Source organism: Gastrolobium bilobum, unplaced genomic scaffold (assembly GCF_033153095.1).
Source record: "Gastrolobium bilobum isolate Gb01-03AN ecotype WA unplaced genomic scaffold, APGP_CSIRO_Gbil_v1 utg7287, whole genome shotgun sequence".
Taxonomy (NCBI): domain Eukaryota; kingdom Viridiplantae; phylum Streptophyta; class Magnoliopsida; order Fabales; family Fabaceae; genus Gastrolobium; species Gastrolobium bilobum.
The window spans coordinates 44,291-67,238 of NW_026896660.1; the positions used below are offsets into that span (position 1 = coordinate 44,291).

Below are 22,948 nucleotides of genomic sequence, written 5' to 3' on the forward strand. Positions count from 1 at the left end.
ACAAGAAGCAAGTGGAGCGCTTCTTTACGGTCGTAACCCTTTCCGGCCTTTCAAAGGAGTAAGAAAGTATTTGTGAGAATATTATACCCAGTGATGAGACTCCTAGCCTGTCACAAACTTTCCAGCGCCTTCTGAATCTTAAGGATAAATCAACAGCACCCACATATGTGCCAGCCACCAATTCAACTGCGTTCATTTCTCGTGCCAATGATTCTATTTGGAACAATGGACGCGGTCGCGGACGTGGCCGTGGACAGTGTGACCGAGGACAGAAGCCTCGTTGCAATTACTGCCAAAACATTGGACATTTTGAAGAACGTTGCTATAGGAAGTACCCTCACTTGAAGCCACCAACTGTCAACTTTGCTCAGACTGATGCTAAACCACCTTCTACTGGATCAGTAACTCTTTCGAGTGCAGACTATGAGGCACTTCTCAGGAAGGTTTCTTCCCAGACTCTTACTCAAGACACTGGTAATCTTATTGCTTGTCTTTCTCAATCGTCTCTTGGACCTTGGATAATTGACTCAGGTGCTGCTATTAATCATCTTTGTGGTAATAAGGATATGTTTACTTCACTTACTTATTCTAATAATCTACCTTCTATAACTCTTGCTAATGGCACTAAGGCCCTTGCTTGTGGAATTGGGCAAGTAACCCAAATCCCTTTTTAACTTTGACCTCTGTTTATTATATGTCTAGCATTCCCTTCAATTTAATCTCTATTAGCCAGTTGATTTGTTCTCTTTCATGCACTGTTACCTTCTCTAAACAATCTTTTTCTATGCATGATCCAGGTACTGGGAAGACGATTGGAGCGAACAATGAGTCATGAGGTCTCTACTATCTGACTGTACCTCCTTCTCCAATGGCGTGCTCTCTCATGGAGGCTCCTGAACTAATCCACAGTCGTCTGGGTCATCCAAGTCTTTCCAAACTTCAGCCTATAGTTCCTTTTTTATCCAGTCTTAAGTCTTTAAACTGTCAGTCTTGTCAGCAAGGAAAGCACATTCGCTCCTCTTGGTAATAGAGTCAATAAAAGAGTTGATGCTCCCTTTTCTATGTTCATTATGATATTTGGGGTTCGAGTTGAACTATGTCTATTTTGGATTTTCAGTATTTTGTAACCTTTATTGATGATTTCTCTCGTTGTATTTGGGTTTATTTAATGAAAAATCGTTCTGAATTTTTTTCAATTTATCAAAATTGTGCTAAAATAAATACTCAATTTGGTGCTATTGTTCGAGTCTTCCGTAGTGATAATGCAAAAGAGTATGTGTCTCTTGAATTTTCTAATTTTTTGGAGAAACATAGGACGTTACATCAGACCATCTGTCAGCACACTCCACAACAAAATGGCGTGGTTGAACGTAAAAATAGACATCTTGACAATACCCTTATAATTCATATGAATGTTCCACTCCGTTTTTGGGCAGATGCTATTATCACCTCTTGCTTTCTCAGAAATAGCATGCCTTCTTCCGTGCTAAATAATGAAGTTCCACACATTGTATTATTTCCGAGAGCGCCTTTCTATCCTCTTCCTCCACATGTATTTGGATGTACTTACTTTGTTCATTATCTCTCTCTAGGAAAAGACAAATAAACATCCAAAGCCTTCAAGTGTATTTTCCTTGGATATACTCGATTTCAAAAGGGGTATTGCTGCTACTCTCCTGGCCTCAAGCTTTATATTGTTTCCACTGATTTCACTTTTCTTATTCAACAACCCTTTTCATTCTGTTCCGTCTCAGATGTCACAGGTTGATTAGGTTCTTCCTATTCCTTTTCTTGGCTTGTCTTTACCAGCTGCAGGTGACTCTATCCTAGAGGAGCGACCCCTTGCCTCCATCCCTGAAGACTGCCCTTTTCTCACCTATCAGCGTCGTTAGACTGCGCCTCCTGCAGACTTTGCCCTTGCTGACTCGTCGCCTTCTCTTGTCGACTCTTCCCCTTCGGCTCCTCCATCAGAGATTACTCTCATTGCCCTTCGCAAAGGTATTCGATCCACTCGCAACCCTTATCCACTTTACATTTTCTTTAGTTTTTTTTCACAACATTTTACTTTTGTTTCTAGTCTTTAGTTTGTTTCCATTCCTAAGACCACATGTGAAGCACTATCTCATCCAGGTTGGCACCAGGCGATGATTGATGAAATGACAACACTTCACTCCAATGGCACATGGGATCTTGTTCGTGCTCTTCTCGTGAAGTCGATTGTCGATGGGTATTCACAATCAAAGTTGGTCCTGATAGCACTATTGATCGTCTTAAAGCTCGTTTAGTGGCCAAGGGATACACTCAAATTTTTGGTCTAGACTATGGGGATACTTTTTCTCCTGTTGCCAAGATGGCCTCTGTTTGCCTGTTTCTTGCACTTGCTGCCATTCATCACTGGCCCCTTCTTCAGCTTGATATCAAAAATGTCTTTTTAAATGGTGACTTGCAAGAGGAAGTATATATAGAGCAACCATCAGGTTTTGTTGCTCAAAGGGAGAGTTCTAGAATGATATGTAAGCTTCGTAAATCTTTATATGGCTTGAAGCAGTCTCCTCGGGCCTGGATTAGTCGCTTTAGTTCCACTGTTCAATCATTCGAATTAACCCGAAGAAAAGCCGATCATTCTGTCTTCTATCAGCATAGCTCTTCTGGCCAGTGCATCTATCTCCTAGTCTATGTTGATGCCATCATTATTACTGGCAGCGATCAAGCTGGGAATGATCAGTTAAACAAGTACATATTCAATCAGTTTCAGACCAAAGATCTTGGCAGACTTCGATATTTCTTAGAGATCGAAGTGGCACAGTCTAGGCAAGGCATTTCTATTTGTCAGAGGAAGTATGCACTAGATATCCTAGATGAGACTAGTATGTTGGGATGTAAACCCATTGATACACCAATGGATCTAATGCTAAGCTATTACCCGGACACGGGGAGCCATTGGCAGAATCTGGTCGTTACCGCCGATTAATTGGAAAGTTGAACTATCTTACTGTGACAAGGCCGGACATCTCTTTTGCAGTTAGTGTGGCAATTCAATTCCTTGACTCTCTGTGTGACTCTCATTGGGAATGCAGTCATCAAGATTCTTCGACATATCAAAAGAGCACCTGGAAGAGGTTTATTATACACAAATAAAGGGAATGCAGAGGTATCTAGCTATTTAGATGCTCACTGGGCAGGTTCTCCTTCAGACAGACGATCCACCTCGGGGTATTGTGTTCTCCTTGGAGGAAACTTGATATCTTGGAAGAGTAAGAAACAAACTATGGTCGCAAGGTCAAGTGCAGAGGCAGAATATCGGGCAATGGGAAATGCAACCTGTGAGCTCATCTGGCTAAAACAATTGCTTAAGGAACTACATCTCTGTGAAGAGCAGCCCATGCTGGAACCTCTCTTTTTTAAGCTAGAAGCTACTTATAAGCATAAGTTAGGCCAAACAGATTTTGGAAAAAGCTCTTATAATGAAAAGATCTTTTTTTTATAATGAAGAAAAAAGCTGAAAGCTAAAAGCTCCTAGGAGGAGCTTTTTTTTAAGCTCTTATCTGCTTTTCTTGAATTGTGTGTTTTTTTTTTATAATGAAGAGTTATAAAGATAGAGAGAGAGATAATTTTTTTGAAATATGTGTTTTTAAGCTAAAAATTTTATGTGGAGGTAACCAACTTTTAGCTTTTTTTTAAGCTCTTTTTTTTAGCTTTAGCTTATAAGTAGCTTCTAGCTTAAAAAAGAGATGATCCAAACAAGCTCTAAAGTAAGAAAAACGAAAAACAAGACGAGGATAATGCATGTTATGCAGAAAAGAATGGAGGATATTTATGCCAAATAAAAAGGATAAACTGTTACCTCTGACATCACTTGATCTAAGTGTTGCTACTTGCTGAACAGAGGAAGGATCTGATATTGTGATATTCCCTGAAGTAGAGCCACTCAGTATCAGTTGATCTTCACTCAAACATAAACAAGTTATAGGTGCATAATGCATTCTGCAGATAGCAAGTTGTACCCATCAAGAATGTTAGATGACATCTTGAAGTTATTCCTCAAGCAACACAGATGAATCAACATATAAGAATAGGGGAAGGAACCGTTTACAAACTTTTTTGAATTTTTTTTCAAATTACACTATGTTCTCCACGGGAGAACATAGTGTATGTTCTCCACGGGAGAACATAGTGTAGTTTGCAAAAGTTTGTATTCTCCCAGGAGAATATAGTGTAGTTTGTAAGAGTTTGTAAACAAAAAAGTTTGTAAATATAACCTGCCCCGTAAGAATATTATTGATTTTAAGCCACCAGAATGATACATCCAAAGTCCCCTCTCACCAAAAAAAAAAAAAAAATTCCTTTTTGAGTAATATGCAAATCATGTTCTTTTCACAATAAACTTAACATATGTAGTTGCAGCTGACCATTTTTGGACAGAAATCAAAATAGAAAAAGCTACAAAATACCTTATTATTTGAGAACATCTCCTACTGTACATGTCAAAAACACGTACAGCCCCATCATCACATCCAACCACAGCTTCAGGATCAGAGTAACTGCGAGCACAGAAAAAAGGGGAAAAAATTCATACATGGAGTGTTATAAATCATGTCTTATGTTATAATCTTAACTTCAGAAGAAAATAGTGGATTAAATCCTACTTCAAATTTTAATTTTCCATCCTTCCCCACACAATTCAGCTCTTACAACTTCCTTTTAGAAGATGAAAGCCCACTTAAGATCAAGGCTATTGTTTACTTTACCGTACTCAAAACACTGACTTGCTATAAGCATGCAGGCCTAAAAGATCCATTACTTGATACATGTGTTTTCTTACAATAGTTCAGAAACTATCAGTCAACTTTTTCTACATTGTGATTATCAGGTTGCTTGGTAGTCATTTAGGAAAACTCTGGTACTTATCAAATTCAATATACTTTTCTCCACCTTTACAGAGAGTGAGAAAATATGGAGTTGTGTTTTTTGTCTAAAGAGATGTACATAATAAGCAATAATTCCAGAATCTCCAGCTATAGTCATTAACTACTGTCGAAAATATAGGGATTTCGGAGAGGAACATGTAAAAGAGAAAAGTGATTTAATAATTTAAATTAATTTTGGTGAGAAGGATGTGTTACAAAAGACAAAGTACTAACTTTTATTTCTGCTAATAGACGACTCGTAATTCTAAGTAAATAAGGAAACAAATAATGAAATATGAAAACCACACATAAGATTATCTATGATATTCTAAAATATTATAATACATATAATGATATTGTTAGAAATATTAGATTAGATATGATTTGATTAGATTTGAATAGATTAGTAAATATTCTGGGCTTTTCACTTAAGCCCATTAGGATCTCTATATATTGTAACTCTATGTATTAGATTAATACACAATTGAATACAATTTTATTCATTCTTACATTCAAGTTGGTACCAGAGCTTACGTTCTGGGAAACCTCGCTTCCGCATAAAACCCTTTTCTCGCTGTGCATCATACCGGCAACCTTTTTTTTAGCCTTAACCCTTAATTAGTCACAAAATATTTAGCCTCAACCTTAAAAAGTCAGAACCCAACCTCCTTAGCCTCCGTTTGCCGTCGGAACAGCCGTTTGCCACTGTTCACAGTCACCGGAGAACTTTTCCGCTGACGATTTCAACCGCAAAACCTGCGATCAGACCTTCCTTGCTCTGGCGACCAACCCAGTGGGCTCTCGTGTGAGGGGGCGTGTTGAGAAATATAGTCCCACATTGGTTGTATGGGCAACTAATGTGAGGTTTATAAGGCCTTGGGCACTCCCACCCTTTGAGCTAGCTTTTGGGCTGGTGTATCCCAAGGTTCTTAACAATTTTCATTGGTATTCTAATTTTCATTCAGGTTTTATATTCTGGTTTTATATCCTTTGCTGTTTGTCCGTTCAGAATACTGGTCATCTTGTTTTAATTTTTCTGTGATGGAGAGTTTAAGTAGTTCATCCAAAAATATTACTAGTACTACCCCATCTATTACAACGATGAAACTGACCGGATCTGCTACTTATAAGACCTGGTTTACCTCAGTTAAGTTCTGGTTTACTGCTCAAGGATACGGTCAACATCTCACAACTAAGTCTCCCAAGGATCAGGCATCTGATTGGGAAAAGATTGATGCTCAACTCCTAAGTATCCTTTGGCAGTCCATTGATCCGACACTTATAGACATTTTCATCTCCTTTGAGACCTGCTATGACGTATGGGAGGAAGCTAAAAACCTTTACACTAATGACATTCAGCAGCTTTATTCAATTGTCTCAGATAATGGAATTGCGCAAATCTCCGAAGTCTCGAATGGAAACTTATATTGGTAAGATTCGTTCTTTGATGCAAGAATTCTTAGCTATGTTACCTCATGCTGCAGATGCTCCTGCGTACAAGAAGCAGGTGGAGCGCTTCTTTATGGTTGTAACCCTCTCCGAAGAGTTAAAAAGTGTTCGTGAAAATATTCTAACCAGTGCTGAGACTCCTAGCCTGTCACACACCTTCCAGCGCCTTCTAAATCTCAAGGATAAATCAACAGCTCCCACACATGCGCCAGCTACTGACTCCACTGCATTCTTTTCTCGTTCCAATGATTCCAATTGGAACAGTGGACGCGGTCGCGGACGTGGCCATGGACAGGGTGGCCGCGGAAGAGGCCTCGTTGCAATTATTGCCAGAATCTTGGACATTTTGAAGAACGCTGCTACAGGAAGTACCCTCACTTGAAACCACCGACTGCCAACTTTGCTCAGACTGATGCTACACCACCTTCTACTGGATCAGTAACTCTTTCAAGTGCCGACTATGAGGCACTTCTCAAGAAGGTTTCTTCTCAGCATCCTGCTCCAGACACTGGTAATCATGTTGATTGCCTTTTTCAATCATCTATTAGGCCCTGGATAATAGACTCAGGTGCTACTCATCACCTTTGTGGTAATAAGGATCTTTTCACTTCACTTTCTTATTCTAGTAACTTACCCTCTGTTACTCTTGCTGATGGCACTAAGGCTCCTGCTCGTGGAATTGGGAAAGCCAACCCAACTCCCTTTTTAACCTTGACCCCTGTTTATTAAATACCTGGCATCCCTTTTAATTTAATCTCTGTTAGCCAATTGATTCATTCTCTTTCATGTATTGTTACCTTCTCTAAACAATCTTTTTCTATGCAGGATCCGGGTACGGGGAAGACGATTGGAGCGGGCATTGAGTCACAAGGTCTCTACTATCTGATTGCACCACCTTCTCCAGTAGCGTGTTCTCTTACAGAGTCTCCTGAGCTAATTCATAGTCGTCTGGGTCATCCAAGCCTCTCCAAGCTTCAGCATATGGTCCTTTTTTGTCCAGTCTTAAGTTTTTTAATTGTCAGTCTTGTCAGCAAGGAAAGCACACTCGCTCTTCCTTTGCTAATCGAGTAAATAAAAGAGCTGATGCTCCTTTTTCTATTGTTCATTCTGACATTTGGGATCCGAGTCGAACAATGTCTGTTTTAGGTTTTCAGTATTTTGTCACCTTTATTGATGATTTCTCTCGTTGTACTTGGGTTTATTTAATGAAAAATCGTTCTGAATTATTTTCAATTTATTAAAAATTTTGTGCTGAAATAAACACTCAATTTAGTGCTTCTATTCAAATTTTGCGTAGTGATAATGCAAAAGAATACATGTCTCTTGAATTTTCTAATTTCTTGGAAAACCGTGGGACGTTACACCAGACCACTTGCCCACACACTCCACAACAAAATGGAGTGGCTGAACGTAAAAATAGACATCTGGTTGAAACTGCACGTACCCTACTAATTCATATGAATGTTCCACTCCGTTTCTGGGCAGATGCTATAATCACTTCTTGCTTTCTCATCAATCGTATGCCTTCTTCCATACTCAATAATGAAGTTCCACATAGTGTTTTATTTCCAGGAGCACCTTCCTATCCTTTACCTCCACATGTATTTGGGTGTACCTGCTTTGTTCATGATCTTACTCCAGGAAAAGATAAGTTAACATCCAAAGCTTTCAAGTGTGTTTTCCTTGGATACACTCGTTTTCAAAAGGGGTATCGTTGCTACTCTCCTGATCTCAAGCGTTATCTTGTTTCGGCTTATGTCACTTTCCTTGATCAACAACCTTTTTCATTCTATCCCGTCTCAGTTAGCACAAGTTGATCATGTTCTTCCTGTTCCTTGTCTTGACTTGTCTTTATCAGTTACAGGTGACTATCCCGGAGGAGCTACCCCTTGCCTCCATCCCGAAGGACCGTCCTTTTCTCACCTATCAGCGTCGTCCGCCTGCGCCTCCAGCAAATTTGACTCTTACTGACTCACCGCCTGCTCCGGTCGACTCTTCCCCTCCGGATCCTCCATCAGAGATTACTCCCATTGCCTTTTGTAAAGGTATTCGATCCACTCGCAACCCTCATCCACTTTATAGTTTCTTGAGTTATGATAGACTCTCTTCACCACATTTTACTTTTGTTTCTAGTATTTCGTCTGTTTCTATTCCTAAAACCACAGGTGAAGCACTATCTCATCCGGGTTGGAGTCAGGCAATGATTGATGAAATGCAAGCACTTCACTCCAATGGCACCTGGGATCTTGTTCATGCTCCTCCTGAAAAGTCAGTAGTCGGTTGTCGATTGGTATTCACTGTCAAAGTTGGTCCTGATGGCACTGTTGATCGCCTCAAAGTTCGTTTAGTGGCCAAAGGATACACTCAAATATTTGGTCTTGACTATGGGGATATTTTTCTCCTGTTGCCAAGATGGCATCTGTTCGCCTATTTCTTGCACTTGCTGCCATTCATCAATGGCCTCTTCTACAACTTGATATCAAAAATGCTTTCTTACATGGTGACTTGCAAGACGAAGTATATATGGAGCAACCACCAGGTTTTGTTGCTCAGGGGGAGAATTCTGGAATGGTATGTAAGCTTCGTAAATCCTTATATGGCCTGAAGCAATCCCCTCGGGCTTGGTTTAGTTGCTTTAGTTCTGCTGTTCAATCCTTTGGCTTAACTAGAAGTAAAGCCGATCATTCTGTCTTCTATAGGCATAGCTCTTCTGGTCAGTGTATCTATCTTCTAGTCTATGCTGATGACATCATTATTACTGGCAGCGATCAAGTTGGGATTGATCAGTTAAAGAAATACTTATTCAATCAGTTTCAGACCAAAGATCTTGGCAGACTTCGATATTTCTTAGGGATCGAAGTGGCACAGTCTAGACAGGACATTTCCATTTGTCAGAGGAAGTATGCACTGGATATCCTAGATGAGACTGGTATGTTGGGATGTAAACCTATTGATACACCTATGGATCCTAATGTTAAGCTGTTACCCGGACAGGGGGAGCCATTGGCAAACCCTGGTCGTTATCGCCGGTTAGTTGGAAAGTTGAACTATCTTACTGTGACAAGACCAGACATCTCTTTTGCAGTTAGTGTGGCAAGTCAATTCCTTGACTCTCCTTGTGACTCCCATTGGGATACAGTTATCAAGATTCTTCGATATATCAAAAGAGCACCAGGTAGAGGTTTATTATACACAAATAAAGGGAATGCTAAGGTATCTAGCTATTCAGATGCTGACTGGGCAAGTTCTCCGTCAGACAGACGATCCACCTCGGGGTATTGTGTTCTCCTTGGAGGAAACTTGATCTCTTGGAAAAGTAAGAAACAAATTGTTGTCGCAAGGTCAAGTGCAGAGGAAGAATATCGGGCAATGGGAAATGCAACCTGTGAGCTGATCTGGCTAAAACAATTGCTTAAGGAGCTACATCTCTGTGAACAGCAGCCCATGAAGCTCATCTGTGATAATCAAGCAGCATTGCATATATCCTCTAACCCAGTCTTTCATGAGAGGACCAAACACATAGAAATTGATTGTCACTTTGTTAGAGAGAAGATTCAGTCAGGAGAGATCGAGACAGCATTTGTTAATTCCAGTGATCAACTTGCAGATGTTTTCACCAAAGCTCTTAGAGGTCCCCGAATAGATCATATATGTAACAAGCTGGGAGCTTATGATATATATGCACCAGCTTGAGGGGGAGTGTTAGATATGATTTGATTAGATATGATTTGATTAGATTTGATTTGATTAGATTTGAATAGATTAGTAAATATTCTGGGCTTCTCACTTAAGCCCATTAGGGTCTCTATATATTGTAACTCTTTGTATTAGATTAATACACAATTGAATACAATTTTATTCATTCTTACTTTCAAGTGATATTATGAGATATTTTCTTGATATTCTATCAGTCCCCAGCTTGTTACAATTAAATATACTACAACAAATTAGTCGGAAAAAAATCTAGGACAAAGATGGAGCCAAAGCATCTTGGAGAAATATTATGTGAAAGGCTGGGGCCATGCCACATCCGGGTCTCTATGATAAAGAATAGGGGTGTGGCAGACCGCGTTTGGGAAAAGGGCCAGGGCCAAATCACATTTGAGACAAAGGTTGAGGCCAGACACCTTCCAAATTTCTCCCATTCAATGTTATGCTAGCATTGGAAAAGAGCCATATAATATCCAAAACAATGACAAACCATAATTAACTGTTAAATAGTATTGTTAGAGTATATTATAAACTATTAAAAAGGCCCTCACTCACTAACTTAAGCTTTTGGGTTGAATTGGTTCTTTACATGGCATCAGAGCCTCGTGTCCCGGGTTCGATCCTCACTGCCCCCCACTTTCTCCTGTGGAATTTCTTAGCACGGGTAGGCTGGACCTGATGCATCATCCACTCTTTAAGCCCAATGGGCTCTCGTGTGAAGGGCATGTTAAAGTATATTATAAACCATTAAAAAGGTCCTCACTCACTAGCTTAAGCTTTTAGGTTGAATTGGTTCTTTACAAGTATCTTCTAATTAAGGAAATAGATCATATATATTTAAGGATTGTATATTATGCAATCAACTGGGTGATTTGTAGTTTCCTTGTTTCCAGATATTAGTGATGGTATCCGTCCAAGGGAGCCAAATAACCATGGGAAGGTGGTGAACAAGGGCCAGATGAACTGGATTAGATTGGAGATGACCAGCAAAGACAATAAGATAATGTGATGGTCGAAGGCTGGCAGGTGGATAAATTCTAGTGACTGGTTGGATGCGATGAGGCCAAACTTTGGTAAAGGAGAGAAGGTTGAGTACTGCATAACAAGTGGTGGATAGAGACGATGCTATAGCTAGACATGTCACCATACACTACTGAAAAGAATACGCATAGGGTGAGCAACTGAATGAAAGGACGACATGTCTAAGCAAGTGGAATAGCGACTTGGCTTGAAACTCCAGGAGATGGCCAATTTGGAGGAGACGAGGCCAAGATGGTAGAGAAAGGTGCCTATTGGGTAGACAACATGGTATAGAAATGCACCTCAAAAGTGGGATCCTAATTGGAGATCAGTAGCACAACTATAGCCAGCCCAATTGAAGGCACTCTTCTCCATATCACTAGCCACAAACTGAATGGCCAAAACTTCACATGGAAAATATACTTTGGATATATTGGAAGAGTCCGATATGACAAACTGCAAATCTATTTACACTCCCATGGATCAAAATAGTAAACAATTACAAGATCAAGGGGAACCTTAATCAGATCCAAACAGGTATAGCAGTTTAGTTGGGAAACTAAACTACCTTAAACTAGCCAGACCAGACATTTCCTTCGCAATCAGTGTGGTAAGCCTAGATCATTGGAATGTGTTGTAATTTGTTTATTTCTTTATTTATTTATTTTCATTTTAGAATCTTCTTTGGGCTTAGCCCATTAGGTTATTTAGTCTATTTAAATAGAGAGCAATTGTACGGATGTAATATACAATTTTATCAATAAGATTATATCTTTCTCAACCTGGTATCAGAGCTCTCGATCCTGAGGGCTCTGCTTCCGCAACTGCCGCCTTTAGAGCAGAACCCTATTTGTTTGCCTCTCGCTGCCACTAGCCGCTACCGGAAATTATTTTTTTCCGGGGACCTATTGGACAAGAGGACTACTGTTTGACTCCGTTTTTAGAAATCCATATTCACAGACGTTTTCCAAAAAAAAACTATTGTTCACGTGTCACTGTTCATCGTGCGCACTGTTCATCGGTACTGTTCACGCGCATTGTTCACGAGGTACTGTTCATCGGGTACTGTTCACAAAAAAAAAAAAACTATTTCAGGACAGAACTACTCGGATTTTGTCTCCTCTTTCCAGATTTGCGCTTTTTTCTTCGGTCAGACATCATTTGGATTTGCATTTGTGTGATTTTCACCTCAACATTATGATTGGTTCAAATGGTGCATCTTCGAAATTTATTTCAATTCGCCGAGATGCATTGGAGCGGATTTGGACTATGCTTGATTCTCTGAGTAAGCCATATAGTACTAGTACTAGTACTTTGGCAATAACTGGTATGAGCTTGATAAGACTGGCAATATAATCAGAGAAATAACGCAACGATACAAGGATTTGGCCCAGTAAACTGAATTTTTGTATTTATATCAGCAATGGTAAATTCAACTTACAAACAACATTAATTCTAAAATGCATAAAAGAAAGACTACAGACTCGTTACAAGAAAATTCAGTGCAATTGTAGAGGCACTAATCTCTCCCAAGAACTCCCAAAAATGCCAGCCAGCCTCCTCTACCCTTTGTCCGTTCTGTTTATATACCCAGCAATAGGGTCTCCTTCCACGTCAGCAGCAGCATGCTCAGCACTAACGGAATGCCTCTCAACAGAATTCCCTTCAACAACTTTATTCGCACCTCTCTCCTCTGAGTCAGCAGTGGGATGTGATCCCTTGTAACGTTTTCTACCATACACTTTCAGAGAAGTCTTATCAATACTCCCCCCAAAACCTTCACCTTGTCCTCAAGGTGAAATTCAGGGAACTGAGAATTAAATTGGGCTGAATCTTCCCAAGTGTTCTCAAAGGAAGGAAGCTGAAACCATTTAATTAACACCTCAACTCGCCCCATGGAATCTTTACTCCATTGAAGGACAGCCTCTGGTTGTACCATAAGCTCCCAATCATCATTCAACATGGGTGGTAAAGGTTGCACTGTAGTAGTAGGTGAGATGGCCTTCTTTAAAAAGGAAACATGGAAAACATTATGGACCTTACAGTCCACAGGTAGCAGCAATCTGTAAGCTACAGCCCCAATTCGTTCCACTATCTCGTAAGGCCCATAAAATCGTGGACTTAGCTTCTCATTGAACTTCCTTGCCAGTGATCTTAGTCTATATGATTGAAGCTTGACATAAACCATGTCCTTTACCTTAAACTCCACATCCCTTCTGTGCAGATCTGATTGCATCTTCATTCTGTTCTGAGCAACCAAAAGATGCTGTTGTAACTCATGTAAGATCAAATCTCGATCTTGTAACATTGTGGATACCTCATCTACAGGGAAAATAGCAAAGCTAGATCTAAAAAGTGTGGGTGGTTCGCAGCCGTATAATGCCTTGAAAGGGCTGGTACCAGTAGCATTCTTGAAAGTGGTGTTGTACCAAAATTCTGCCCAATGTAGCCAAGAAGGCCATGTTTTGGGTTTCGGTGAACAGAAACACCTTAGATAATCTTCCAAGCAACGATTCACTACCTCCGTCTGGCCATTTGATTGTGGATGATAAGAGGTGTTGTACTTTAATTTAGTGCCACTGCAGTGAAACAACTCAGACCAGAATGCACTAAGGAAAACTCTGTCTCTGTCACTTACAATGGATGTTGGGAACCCACGTAATCTGACTACTTCCTTGATGAATAATAAGTCAACTACCTTGGCCGTATATGGGTGCTTGAGAGAAATGAAATGGGCATACTTCGAAAGACGATCCACCACTACAAAAATTGTGTCAAAGCCCTGAGCCTTAGGTAATCCACCTATAAAATCCATAGATAGGTCAGACCAAGTGCTTGTAGGAATGGGTAAAGGCTGTAGAAGCCCTGCAGGAGACAAAGTGAAAACTTTATTTTGTTGATACACTGAACAAGCAGCCACATAGTCCTTAATCCTTTTGCGCATGCCTTCCCAGTACACTAAGCTATTTACCCTCTTTAATGTCCGAAGGAAACCAGAATGCCCGCCCACATAGGAATCATGAAACTCATTTAGCACCAATGGAATAAAATTAGAATTCTTTGCTAATACCAATCGGCCCTGATGATACAAACGCCCACCATGTAAGCTGAATCCTCAGTGAGCTTGTGGATTGATTATCAAATCCTGAATGATGCCCTTCATTCTGTCATCTTCCTGTAATTCTTGCTCCAAGGCTTCGTACTTGTTGGCATCTACACAAGAGAGGGAAAAACACTGCAGATTACGGGACAAGGCATCAACAACTTTGTTCTCCTTCCCAGGCTGGTACTGAATTTCGAAGTCATATCCAAGGAGTTTGGAGACCCACTTCTGCTGTTCTTCCCATAACAGCCGCTGGCCAGTGAGAAACTTCAAGCTCTTTTGGTCGGTTTTGATGATAAAATGACGACCCAATAGATATGGTCTCCATTTTTGAACAGCAAACACAATGGCCATCAATCCCTTTTCATACACTGATTTTTCTAAGGCCCGAGGAGAGAATGCCTGACTGATGTAACTAATTGGGCGATCCTCCTGTGTAAGTACTGCTCCTATTCCTTTTCTAAACGCGTCAGTAATAACAGTGAACGGTTTCTCAAAATTAGGCATTGCTAGGATAGGAACAGAGCACATGGCTGCCTTTAATTGTTCAAAGGCTGATTGGGCTTCTAGACTCCAGATAAAAGCATCCTTCTTTAACAGGTCAGTAAGTGGTTTGGCTATTTTGCCATACCCTTGAACAAACTTCCTATAATAACCTGTTAACCCCAAAAAACCTCTCAACCCTTTCAAGGTTTTAGGGCTAGGCCACTGAGACATAGCTGCAATCTTGGAAGGATCGGCTTTCACACCCTCCCTTGAAATTATGTGGCCAAGGTACTCAATCTGTTGTCGTCCGAAACTACACTTCTTCTTATTTGCTACCAATTGGTGCTGGCGTAGAATATTTAAAACAGACCTGAGAAGCTCTAAATGCTCACCCTTACTACAACTGTAGATTAAAATATCATCAAAGAACACCAGTACAAACTTGCGCAAATGAGGCCTCAATATCTCATTCATCAGAGATTGGAAGGTGGAGGGAGCATTGGTGAGCCCAAAAGGCATCACTAAGTACTCGTAGTGACCTTCGTGGGTCCTGAATGCCGTTTAGGGGATGTCCTCTTCCCTCATTCTTATTTGGTGATATCCTGACTTGAGGTCAAGTTTGGAATAAACGTTGGATCCTCCTAACTCATCCAAGAGTTCCTCAATAACAGGAATGGGAAACTTGTCCGGAACTATGAGCTTGTTGAGGGCCCTGTAATCCACACAAACTCTCCAACTTCCATCCTTCTTCCTCACCAAAATTATTGGGCTCGAGTAAGAGCTGATACTAGGTCGTATCATCCCTGCATTCAGTAACTCAGAAACCAAAGATTCAATTAAAGACTTTTCATAATGGGGGTACCTGTAAGGACGCATTCGAAAAAGAAAAAGCTCCAACATTTCCTTCTCTCTCTCTTGTTGCACCATCACCTAACCTCAAGACACCATTATAGTCTTGTGAAAAATAATCCAAACACTTGGTAGCCTCTTCCTTGCATGCGCCTACCCAGCCACCGAGGATAAAGAGGGATCAAGGAGAAAGAGTTCTCGTTTGCAAGAAGGAGATAATCGTGTGGATCACCATTGGAGGGCGTCATCTTTTTGCGCCTACAAGTGTAAAGGTAATTCTGAAACCCTATTTCGTTTCAACGAAAAGCATTCATACATGGGGTGTATAGATGGTCTATGCTTCCGCTGCAAAAAAATTTTGTTTTCCACCCATGTATGCGCACCATGGTATGACTATGGTGCAGTCTTTCGAACCTTCAAGTACGCATATTTGGCACCCCGCTTCAAGGTTTAAGCTCAATGGCATGATCTTGACGACAATGGGGGGGGGGGGGCAAGCCTTGAGGCTGTTGGAAAATGTCTTCAAATTCTGTTAACAGCTGAGTGAGTTCACCCCAATCCTCCAGCACTGCCTCTGAATCCCCTTGAACCCACTGAGGCTCAATCACACACCCCTTACCCTCATCCTTTAGTGATTTCAACATTGACCGAAAAGAGGCCAACGCACCTGTACGCAAAAGTGAGGGATATCCGCGAAGAATCTTCTCGTTGCCCTCGGTATTAAACTTCAACGTCAATTTGTTGAAGTCTACCGTAATTTCCCCCAAACCCCTCAACCACTCCATTCCAAGGATGACCTGTGCTCCGCCCAAGTCAAAAACGAACAAGTCTTGCTTCGGTTGAAACTCTTGAATTCGAAACTCCACCTGACGACACACCCCTTTGACTTCCCACTTTGTGACCATCCCCTAATTCAACCTTAAAGTTGTATGAGTCTTCAATGGACAACCTCAATTTTTCCGCAACCTGTCGACTGACAAAATTGTGGGTGGCACCGCTATCAACCAACATCGTCACCCTCTCCCCCTTCACAGTTCCCCACAACTGCATGCTTTGGTTCGAAGAAAGCCCTAGGATACTGTAGACGGAAAGCTGCAAGGTCTCCGTTTCGATCAGTCGCTCCTCCTCAGCCCTCGTCTCTTCATTTGTGGGTATCCCCATCTCGTTCATCTCTTCCTCCTCCTCGACAACCAGCAGCTGGAGCTGTGCATTCCGGCAACGGTAGTTGCGGTCCCACCTCTCCCCGCACTTGAAGCAAAGCCCCCTGTGACTACGGTCATGTAACTCCGCTTGGCTGAGTCGCCCTCCTCCTCTGACACTGTTACTTCCAGAAGCTTCGAGTGCTCTAGAGTCTACCACAACCCCAGCGTTATTAGAACGCATAAGTTTCCCTTGTCCAAAACGCATGTCGTTTTGGTTCGTTCCTGAGGCACGTGTTTCGGCATTAGCCGATTGGGCAGCATTTGTGACCGAGCTTTTGGCATGTGGCCCATTAAATAACCCCTTTGTGGCCTGATTGGAACGGCCCAATCCATTTCCCCTACCAACCCACATCGTACCCAGCCCATCAATCATCCATGATGAATTCCTTCTCTCCAAGCTCATTGTCGTCCTCATCATGTCTGATAAGGAATCAATGTTGCTTTGAATCAATTCCATTCGAAGGCTGTTACAAACCCCATGCAACCAGATTTCCTTGAGCATAGCTTCATCTGCGTAGTGAATGGGGCTGATTATCCTCTCAAACTCAGCCCTATAATCTGCAACACTACCCGTTTGTTTCAAACTCATCAGCTCCTGATAAGGACTCCCAGTCAACTCCAATTGAAATCGATCCATCACGTCCGTCCTGAATTCCTCCCAAGAAGCGTTTGGATTACTACGCTCCCACACGAAGAACCAGTTTAGAGAAAGTCCATCAAGAACGACCATGACCGCATCCACCTTCATGCGTTTAGGGATCTCGTTAACCAAGAAGTATCGCTCGACTATGGCCACCCACGCAAACACATCTTCACCAGAGAACCTAGGTGGATCAAGGCTGGGTTGACGTGAGATTCCCCCTCCATGTCTTCTGGCCAACGGATTTCGCCATTCTGATTCAGTTGAATCCGTACTCCTCCGACGGGAACGACCACGGCGGGGACTGGCTTCCCTGTTGTTTCATTCTCGATTGCGCTTGTTTCGCTGAAGCAAGGCTAAGATGTCATTTAGCCTCTATTCGCTTCTTTCGTGACGTTCGTCTGCAACCTATGTAGCACCGATACAACACGTGACACGACACGACACGACACTCCGACACGTCAATCCTAAAAAATTATGGATTTCGACACGTTGGGACACGTTTTAATATTAAATAATATTTTTAATTTATATAGTGTATATTTCATTTAATATTTAATAATTTAACAAAAAATGAAACTAAATTAATAATACCCATCAACACGTTATAAAGATGGAAGCTTTAATAAAAAATATAAGAACTGGGATGAGAGAGAGAGATATAATATCAGATAGAGAGATCAAATCATATTAGAGAGAGAGATCAGAGACAAGGAGATACAACAAGAGTGTGATAGGAATTGACAACAATGATGTTGAGATGATCTCTTATCTACTTAAAGGGAAAAAAGACAAAAAAATAAAATTGATATGATCAGGTGGAAGTTTTATTAATATATTTTAATTTTTAAAAAAAATAATTTTTTTTAAAAAATTTAAATAAATAATAATAATAAATTACGAAAATGCCATTTGACCGTGTCGGACACGGTCAAATTAGCGTGTCGAAATAGTCAACGTGTCGGAAAAAGTTGACCGCGTGTCCGACACCGTGTCGGAGCATGTCGGACACGACTCTCCCTATTTTTACAAGTGTCTGTGCTTCCTTGTCTGCAACCGCCTCTATCCTCCGTAAACGCTCCACAAAAACTTCCAACCGATTATCCATGTTGCGAGTGAGAACCATTCAAAGCACCCCAAGGATCGAAGTGCTCTGATACCAGTTGATAAGACTGGCAATATAATCAGAGAAATAACGCAACGATACAAGGATTTGGCCCAGTAAACTGGATTTTTGTGTTTATATCAGCAATGGTAAATTCAACTTACAAACAACATTACTCCTAAAATGCATAAAAGAAAGACTACAGACTCGTTACAAGTAAATTCAGTGCAATTGTAGAGGCACTGATCTCTCCCAAGAACTCCCAAAAATGCCAGCCAGCCTCCTCTACCCTTTGTTTGTTCTGTTTATATACCCAACATTAGGGTCTCCTTCCACATCAGTAGCAGCATGCTCAGCACTAACGGAACGCCTCTCAACAGAATTACGCCTCTCAACAGAATTCCCTTCAAGAACTTTATTTGCACCTCTCTCCTCTGAGTCAGCAGTGGGATGTGATCCCCTGTAACGTTTTCTACCATACACCTTCAGAGGAGTCTAATCAGAGCTCCACTACTCATTATTTTCTTACTTCTTGTACTGATTTTAAACATTCTTGGATTATCGATTCTGGCGCTACTGATCATATGGCTTGTTGTGCTGACTCCTTTCTTTCTTATAACCCTACTATTGGCACCCATACAATAGCCGTAACTGATGGCTTACATCAATCGCGGGTTCTGATAACATATATTTACTGCCTTCTTTATAACTGCAAAATGTTCTTTATCTTCTCAAACTCTCCACTAATCTTCTTTCTATCCATAAAATTACCAAATATTTGAATTGCACTGTAACTTTCTTCCCTACTCACTGTGTTTTTCAGGATCTCGCCATGGGAAAGACAATTGGGGGTGCTAAGGAGCAAGGTGGATTGTACTATCTGGTGCCAGAATCTTCTGCAAAGTATGCTAAGGATCACACCTTATTGACTCAGTCTCATTCTACTAGGGGTGTTCGCGGCCTGGATTGGACCGGTTTTGGAAGCAAAAATCATCCGATTCAATCCCTTCGGTTTGATCATATAATCATCCATTCGGTTTTGATTTTTTTTCAAAACCGATCCGATCCAATCCAATTTTTTTTGGTTTGGATTGGATCGGTTTTCGGTTTTTTGAAAATCTTAAAATTTATTTCATGATTATTGTGCAAATAACATCTTTTGTATATATTGGCTTTGTAAATTTTTTTTTTTGAAATACTAAAGCATTAGTAAACTATAATATAATTTTTTTAAGTTTGACAATGAGATATGAAGCTCTACAAAGATAGAATTTTGTTGATGAGATATTACTAGATTTTTTCTTGGGTTTAGTTGATGGGTTAATGGGTCTTGGGTTTAGAAATTTTTAGGCTATAATTAGGGAAATACCCAAGTAGGTAAAGGAAAATTAATATATTGGATCGGTTTGGATTGGATCGGTTTTCATCAACCCATCCAAAAACCGATCCAATCCAATTAAAATTTGCGAATTTTAATCGGTTTTCGGTTTATTCGGTTATCGGTTTTTCGGTTCGGTCACCGCGGTTTGAATCGGTTTGGATCGGTTGATGAACACCCCTACATTCTACTGCCGACTCTTTGATTTGGCTCCATCATAAACGCTTAGGGCATCCTCCATTTTGTTTGCTTAGGTCTTTATTTCCATCATTATTTTTGTCCAAGTCTGTTGAGTGTTTTCATTGTGATGTTCGCCAGTATGCTAAACACCATCGTGTCTCTTTTCTTTCTAGTACCATTAAAAGTGTTAAGCCATTTGATCTTGTTCATTCTGATGTTTGGGGTCCTTCTAAAGTTCCTCATGCTTCTAGTAATAAATGGTTTGTTTCTTTCATTGATGATTGCACTCGTGTAACCTGGGTTTATTGAATGCATGAAAAATCTAAGGTACCACAGTTATTCTTTCGATTTTATAAAATGATTGAGATCCAATTTTGATCTGTTTATCTATAAAAGAAAATATTGCTCTGTTTCTCAAGCAATTCTCAAGGTTAAATGTGCTTATCTAGTTAATGTGCTTAACTGAATTTTTGGAAGTATGTTGTATGACATTCTAACATGATATTGCATAGGTATAATTGGATTACATGATTGCTCGTTTGTCCGAATTAATGTTGTGAAATTCAGATAATGTCTGAAGTCAATTTTCTTAAGTCTATATTGATACCATAGTTGTGAGGTTTGAGCTTAAAAACTGAATTTTCTTGTTGAGAGACCTCACTGTTGTAACACTCTAGAACTTGATTTGTTTCTCTGTAATGCATGCATTGGTTGAGAGGATAAAGGCATTTTGTTCTTGTTAGCCTATGGCAAAAATAGCCCACCTGTATGAAATTTTTCCATTGCTAGCCCCTTGAGCCTAAACTTAATTTGTTGATAAATGACATGTGGCCTGATTGATGGTTTAACCTATATCCATGTGACTTACCTTGATTGAGATTGAATTCCTGATGTGTTGAAAATAAAACAAAGAAATTGAGGTAAGCTCCACAAAGGTAAAGTAAGTAGGGGATGTAGATGTCATCTGTACCCTTATAAAAAAAATTAAAAAAGAAAGAAAAAGAAAAAGGGTGAATGTGCATAAAAGGTGGCTGACAGGAATTAATTCCCGAAATTCTGTGGAAATGTTAGTGGAGCAAAATCATTGAGTTGAATGTGTTAAGGTGAAAGAGTATCAGTTTTTCAATCTCATTGTTGTTTGAGCTACTATCCATATATTCCTACCATTTAACTTGGCCAAGTTACAACCTGTGAAGTCCTTTTGATCAATTGGTGCATGTGTTTGATTCTTCATTTTTAAGAATTTTTGAGAATATGATCAAGCCTATAGTAGTGTTATAGCTGTGATTGATTGAGTGCTCATGATACCCTTAAACACTGAGTGTTGAGTGGACATTATTTATCTGTGTGAGGGGTAATCAATGTAGACTTGTATCTTTAAGAAGTTGATGACATTGTTGGGAATTTATGATATTGGGTCAGTCATGCATGGCATATTGTGTCTGAGAGTGTCTATGGATTGTTATGTTGGATTAATTGAATGTTTCCTGGATTGAGTCTTGTACATTGCTGGGGACAGCAACGTTTAAATCTGGGAATGGTTTGATGTGCCTCTGGCAGATGTAGTTTTCCAAGCTAGAAATGATGAGAATTAAGTTATAAAAGAGCACTTTTTATACATAATTGCTTATTGTATTGACTTTTCCATCTCAATGACATTTCTCACCTATTTGTTATGTTTATATAGAGAGAAGAGGCGGAAATTACAAAAAGCTTGGTGGCGCAAATCCACAACGGTGGAAGTTCCATGATGCATCAATCTTGCTGGGCCATTTTCCAGAGAACTGGCGCGACTTGGCGCCACAGATGCGCAAGTCAGCGCCAGATGCTTGCTCCTGAGATGCATAAAACCTTGTCCAGGCCAATGACCAGAGAGTTGGCACGGTCCAGTGCCACAATGGCGCGGACCCGCGCCAGTTGGAAAAAAGTGACACAGTACCACGGGCAGAAAAATGGCGCAGACCAGCGCCACAGTGGCGCGGACCCGCCCCAGTTTGCGATTTTACAGGACCAAGTTTTTACGAGGGCAAACTTGGAAGAAGGAAAGATGGCTTATAAATAGGATGTTTTACACAGAACGAGGCATGCGAATTTCTTCAGAGACGGCGGTCGTGCTCAGAGGGAGAGTCTTGCGAAGATCTTGTTCATCTTCTTCTTCCCTTTTCCAATTTCCAGTTCAATTTTGAACATTGATATTTCAACCATAATCATGGTTGGCTAGGTACTTTTTATTGTAGTTAGGTCACGAACCCTATGTGAACCCTTGTTACAACGGATTGGTTTGTAATTATTCGTTTATATAATTATCTTTATCTCTACCCTGTGCGTAATTTCTGTCTTCGTTGTTAGAACTGATCAATCTAATAGTTGATGATAGTTTGAGGGTTAGAACCCTAGATAGGAATATTGGGGTTTTGATCTTGAAAGGGGGTAGGATAACAATTTATATGCATGCTAGGAATAGATGTATATTTGATTGTAGATGCTTAAATTATTGGGTTCATTGCTTAATGCCACGAGGAACATTGCAAGAAATTAGGGTTCCAATTGGGGTTAATCTTGCAAGGAATTGAGGGTTAACTACTGAATATTTTTAGATAATAATTTATCTGAGTAATTATATAAATGAGTATTGTAAATCAATCCAAAGTAAGAAGTGGGAATCATTTGGTGAGTGCACTCTAGCTACAATGCTTTCTTATACTTTTACAAATCAATCCTTATTTTTATTTTTATTATTTATCACAAAAATTCCAAAAATACGTTCTTGCTTTTATTTCTTAATTTTAATCAAATCAACAATATTTGTCACACCTATTTGAATTCCTTCCATCTTAAAAGGACAATTATTTGATATTCGATCCAATCCCTGTGGAGACGATACTTTCTTATCATTGTATTACTTGTGCGATCGGTAC

General features: G+C 40.2%; 1 protein-coding gene across 3 annotated transcripts in view; it reads right to left on the bottom strand.

The window, feature by feature from the left end:
- Window positions 1-22,948, bottom strand: part of LOC133301353 (F-box/WD-40 repeat-containing protein At3g52030) — a 59,750-nt gene that overhangs the window by 15,436 nt on the left and 21,366 nt on the right. For all 3 annotated transcript variants that reach the window (XM_061500982.1, XM_061500981.1, XM_061500980.1), the window contains 2 exons: window positions 4,452-4,541; window positions 3,845-3,984 (listed from right to left, as the gene is read on the bottom strand). In XM_061500982.1, coding sequence (XP_061356966.1) covers window positions 3,845-3,984; window positions 4,452-4,541 — 230 coding nt within the window. The remainder of the gene's footprint in view (window positions 1-3,844; window positions 3,985-4,451; window positions 4,542-22,948) is intronic.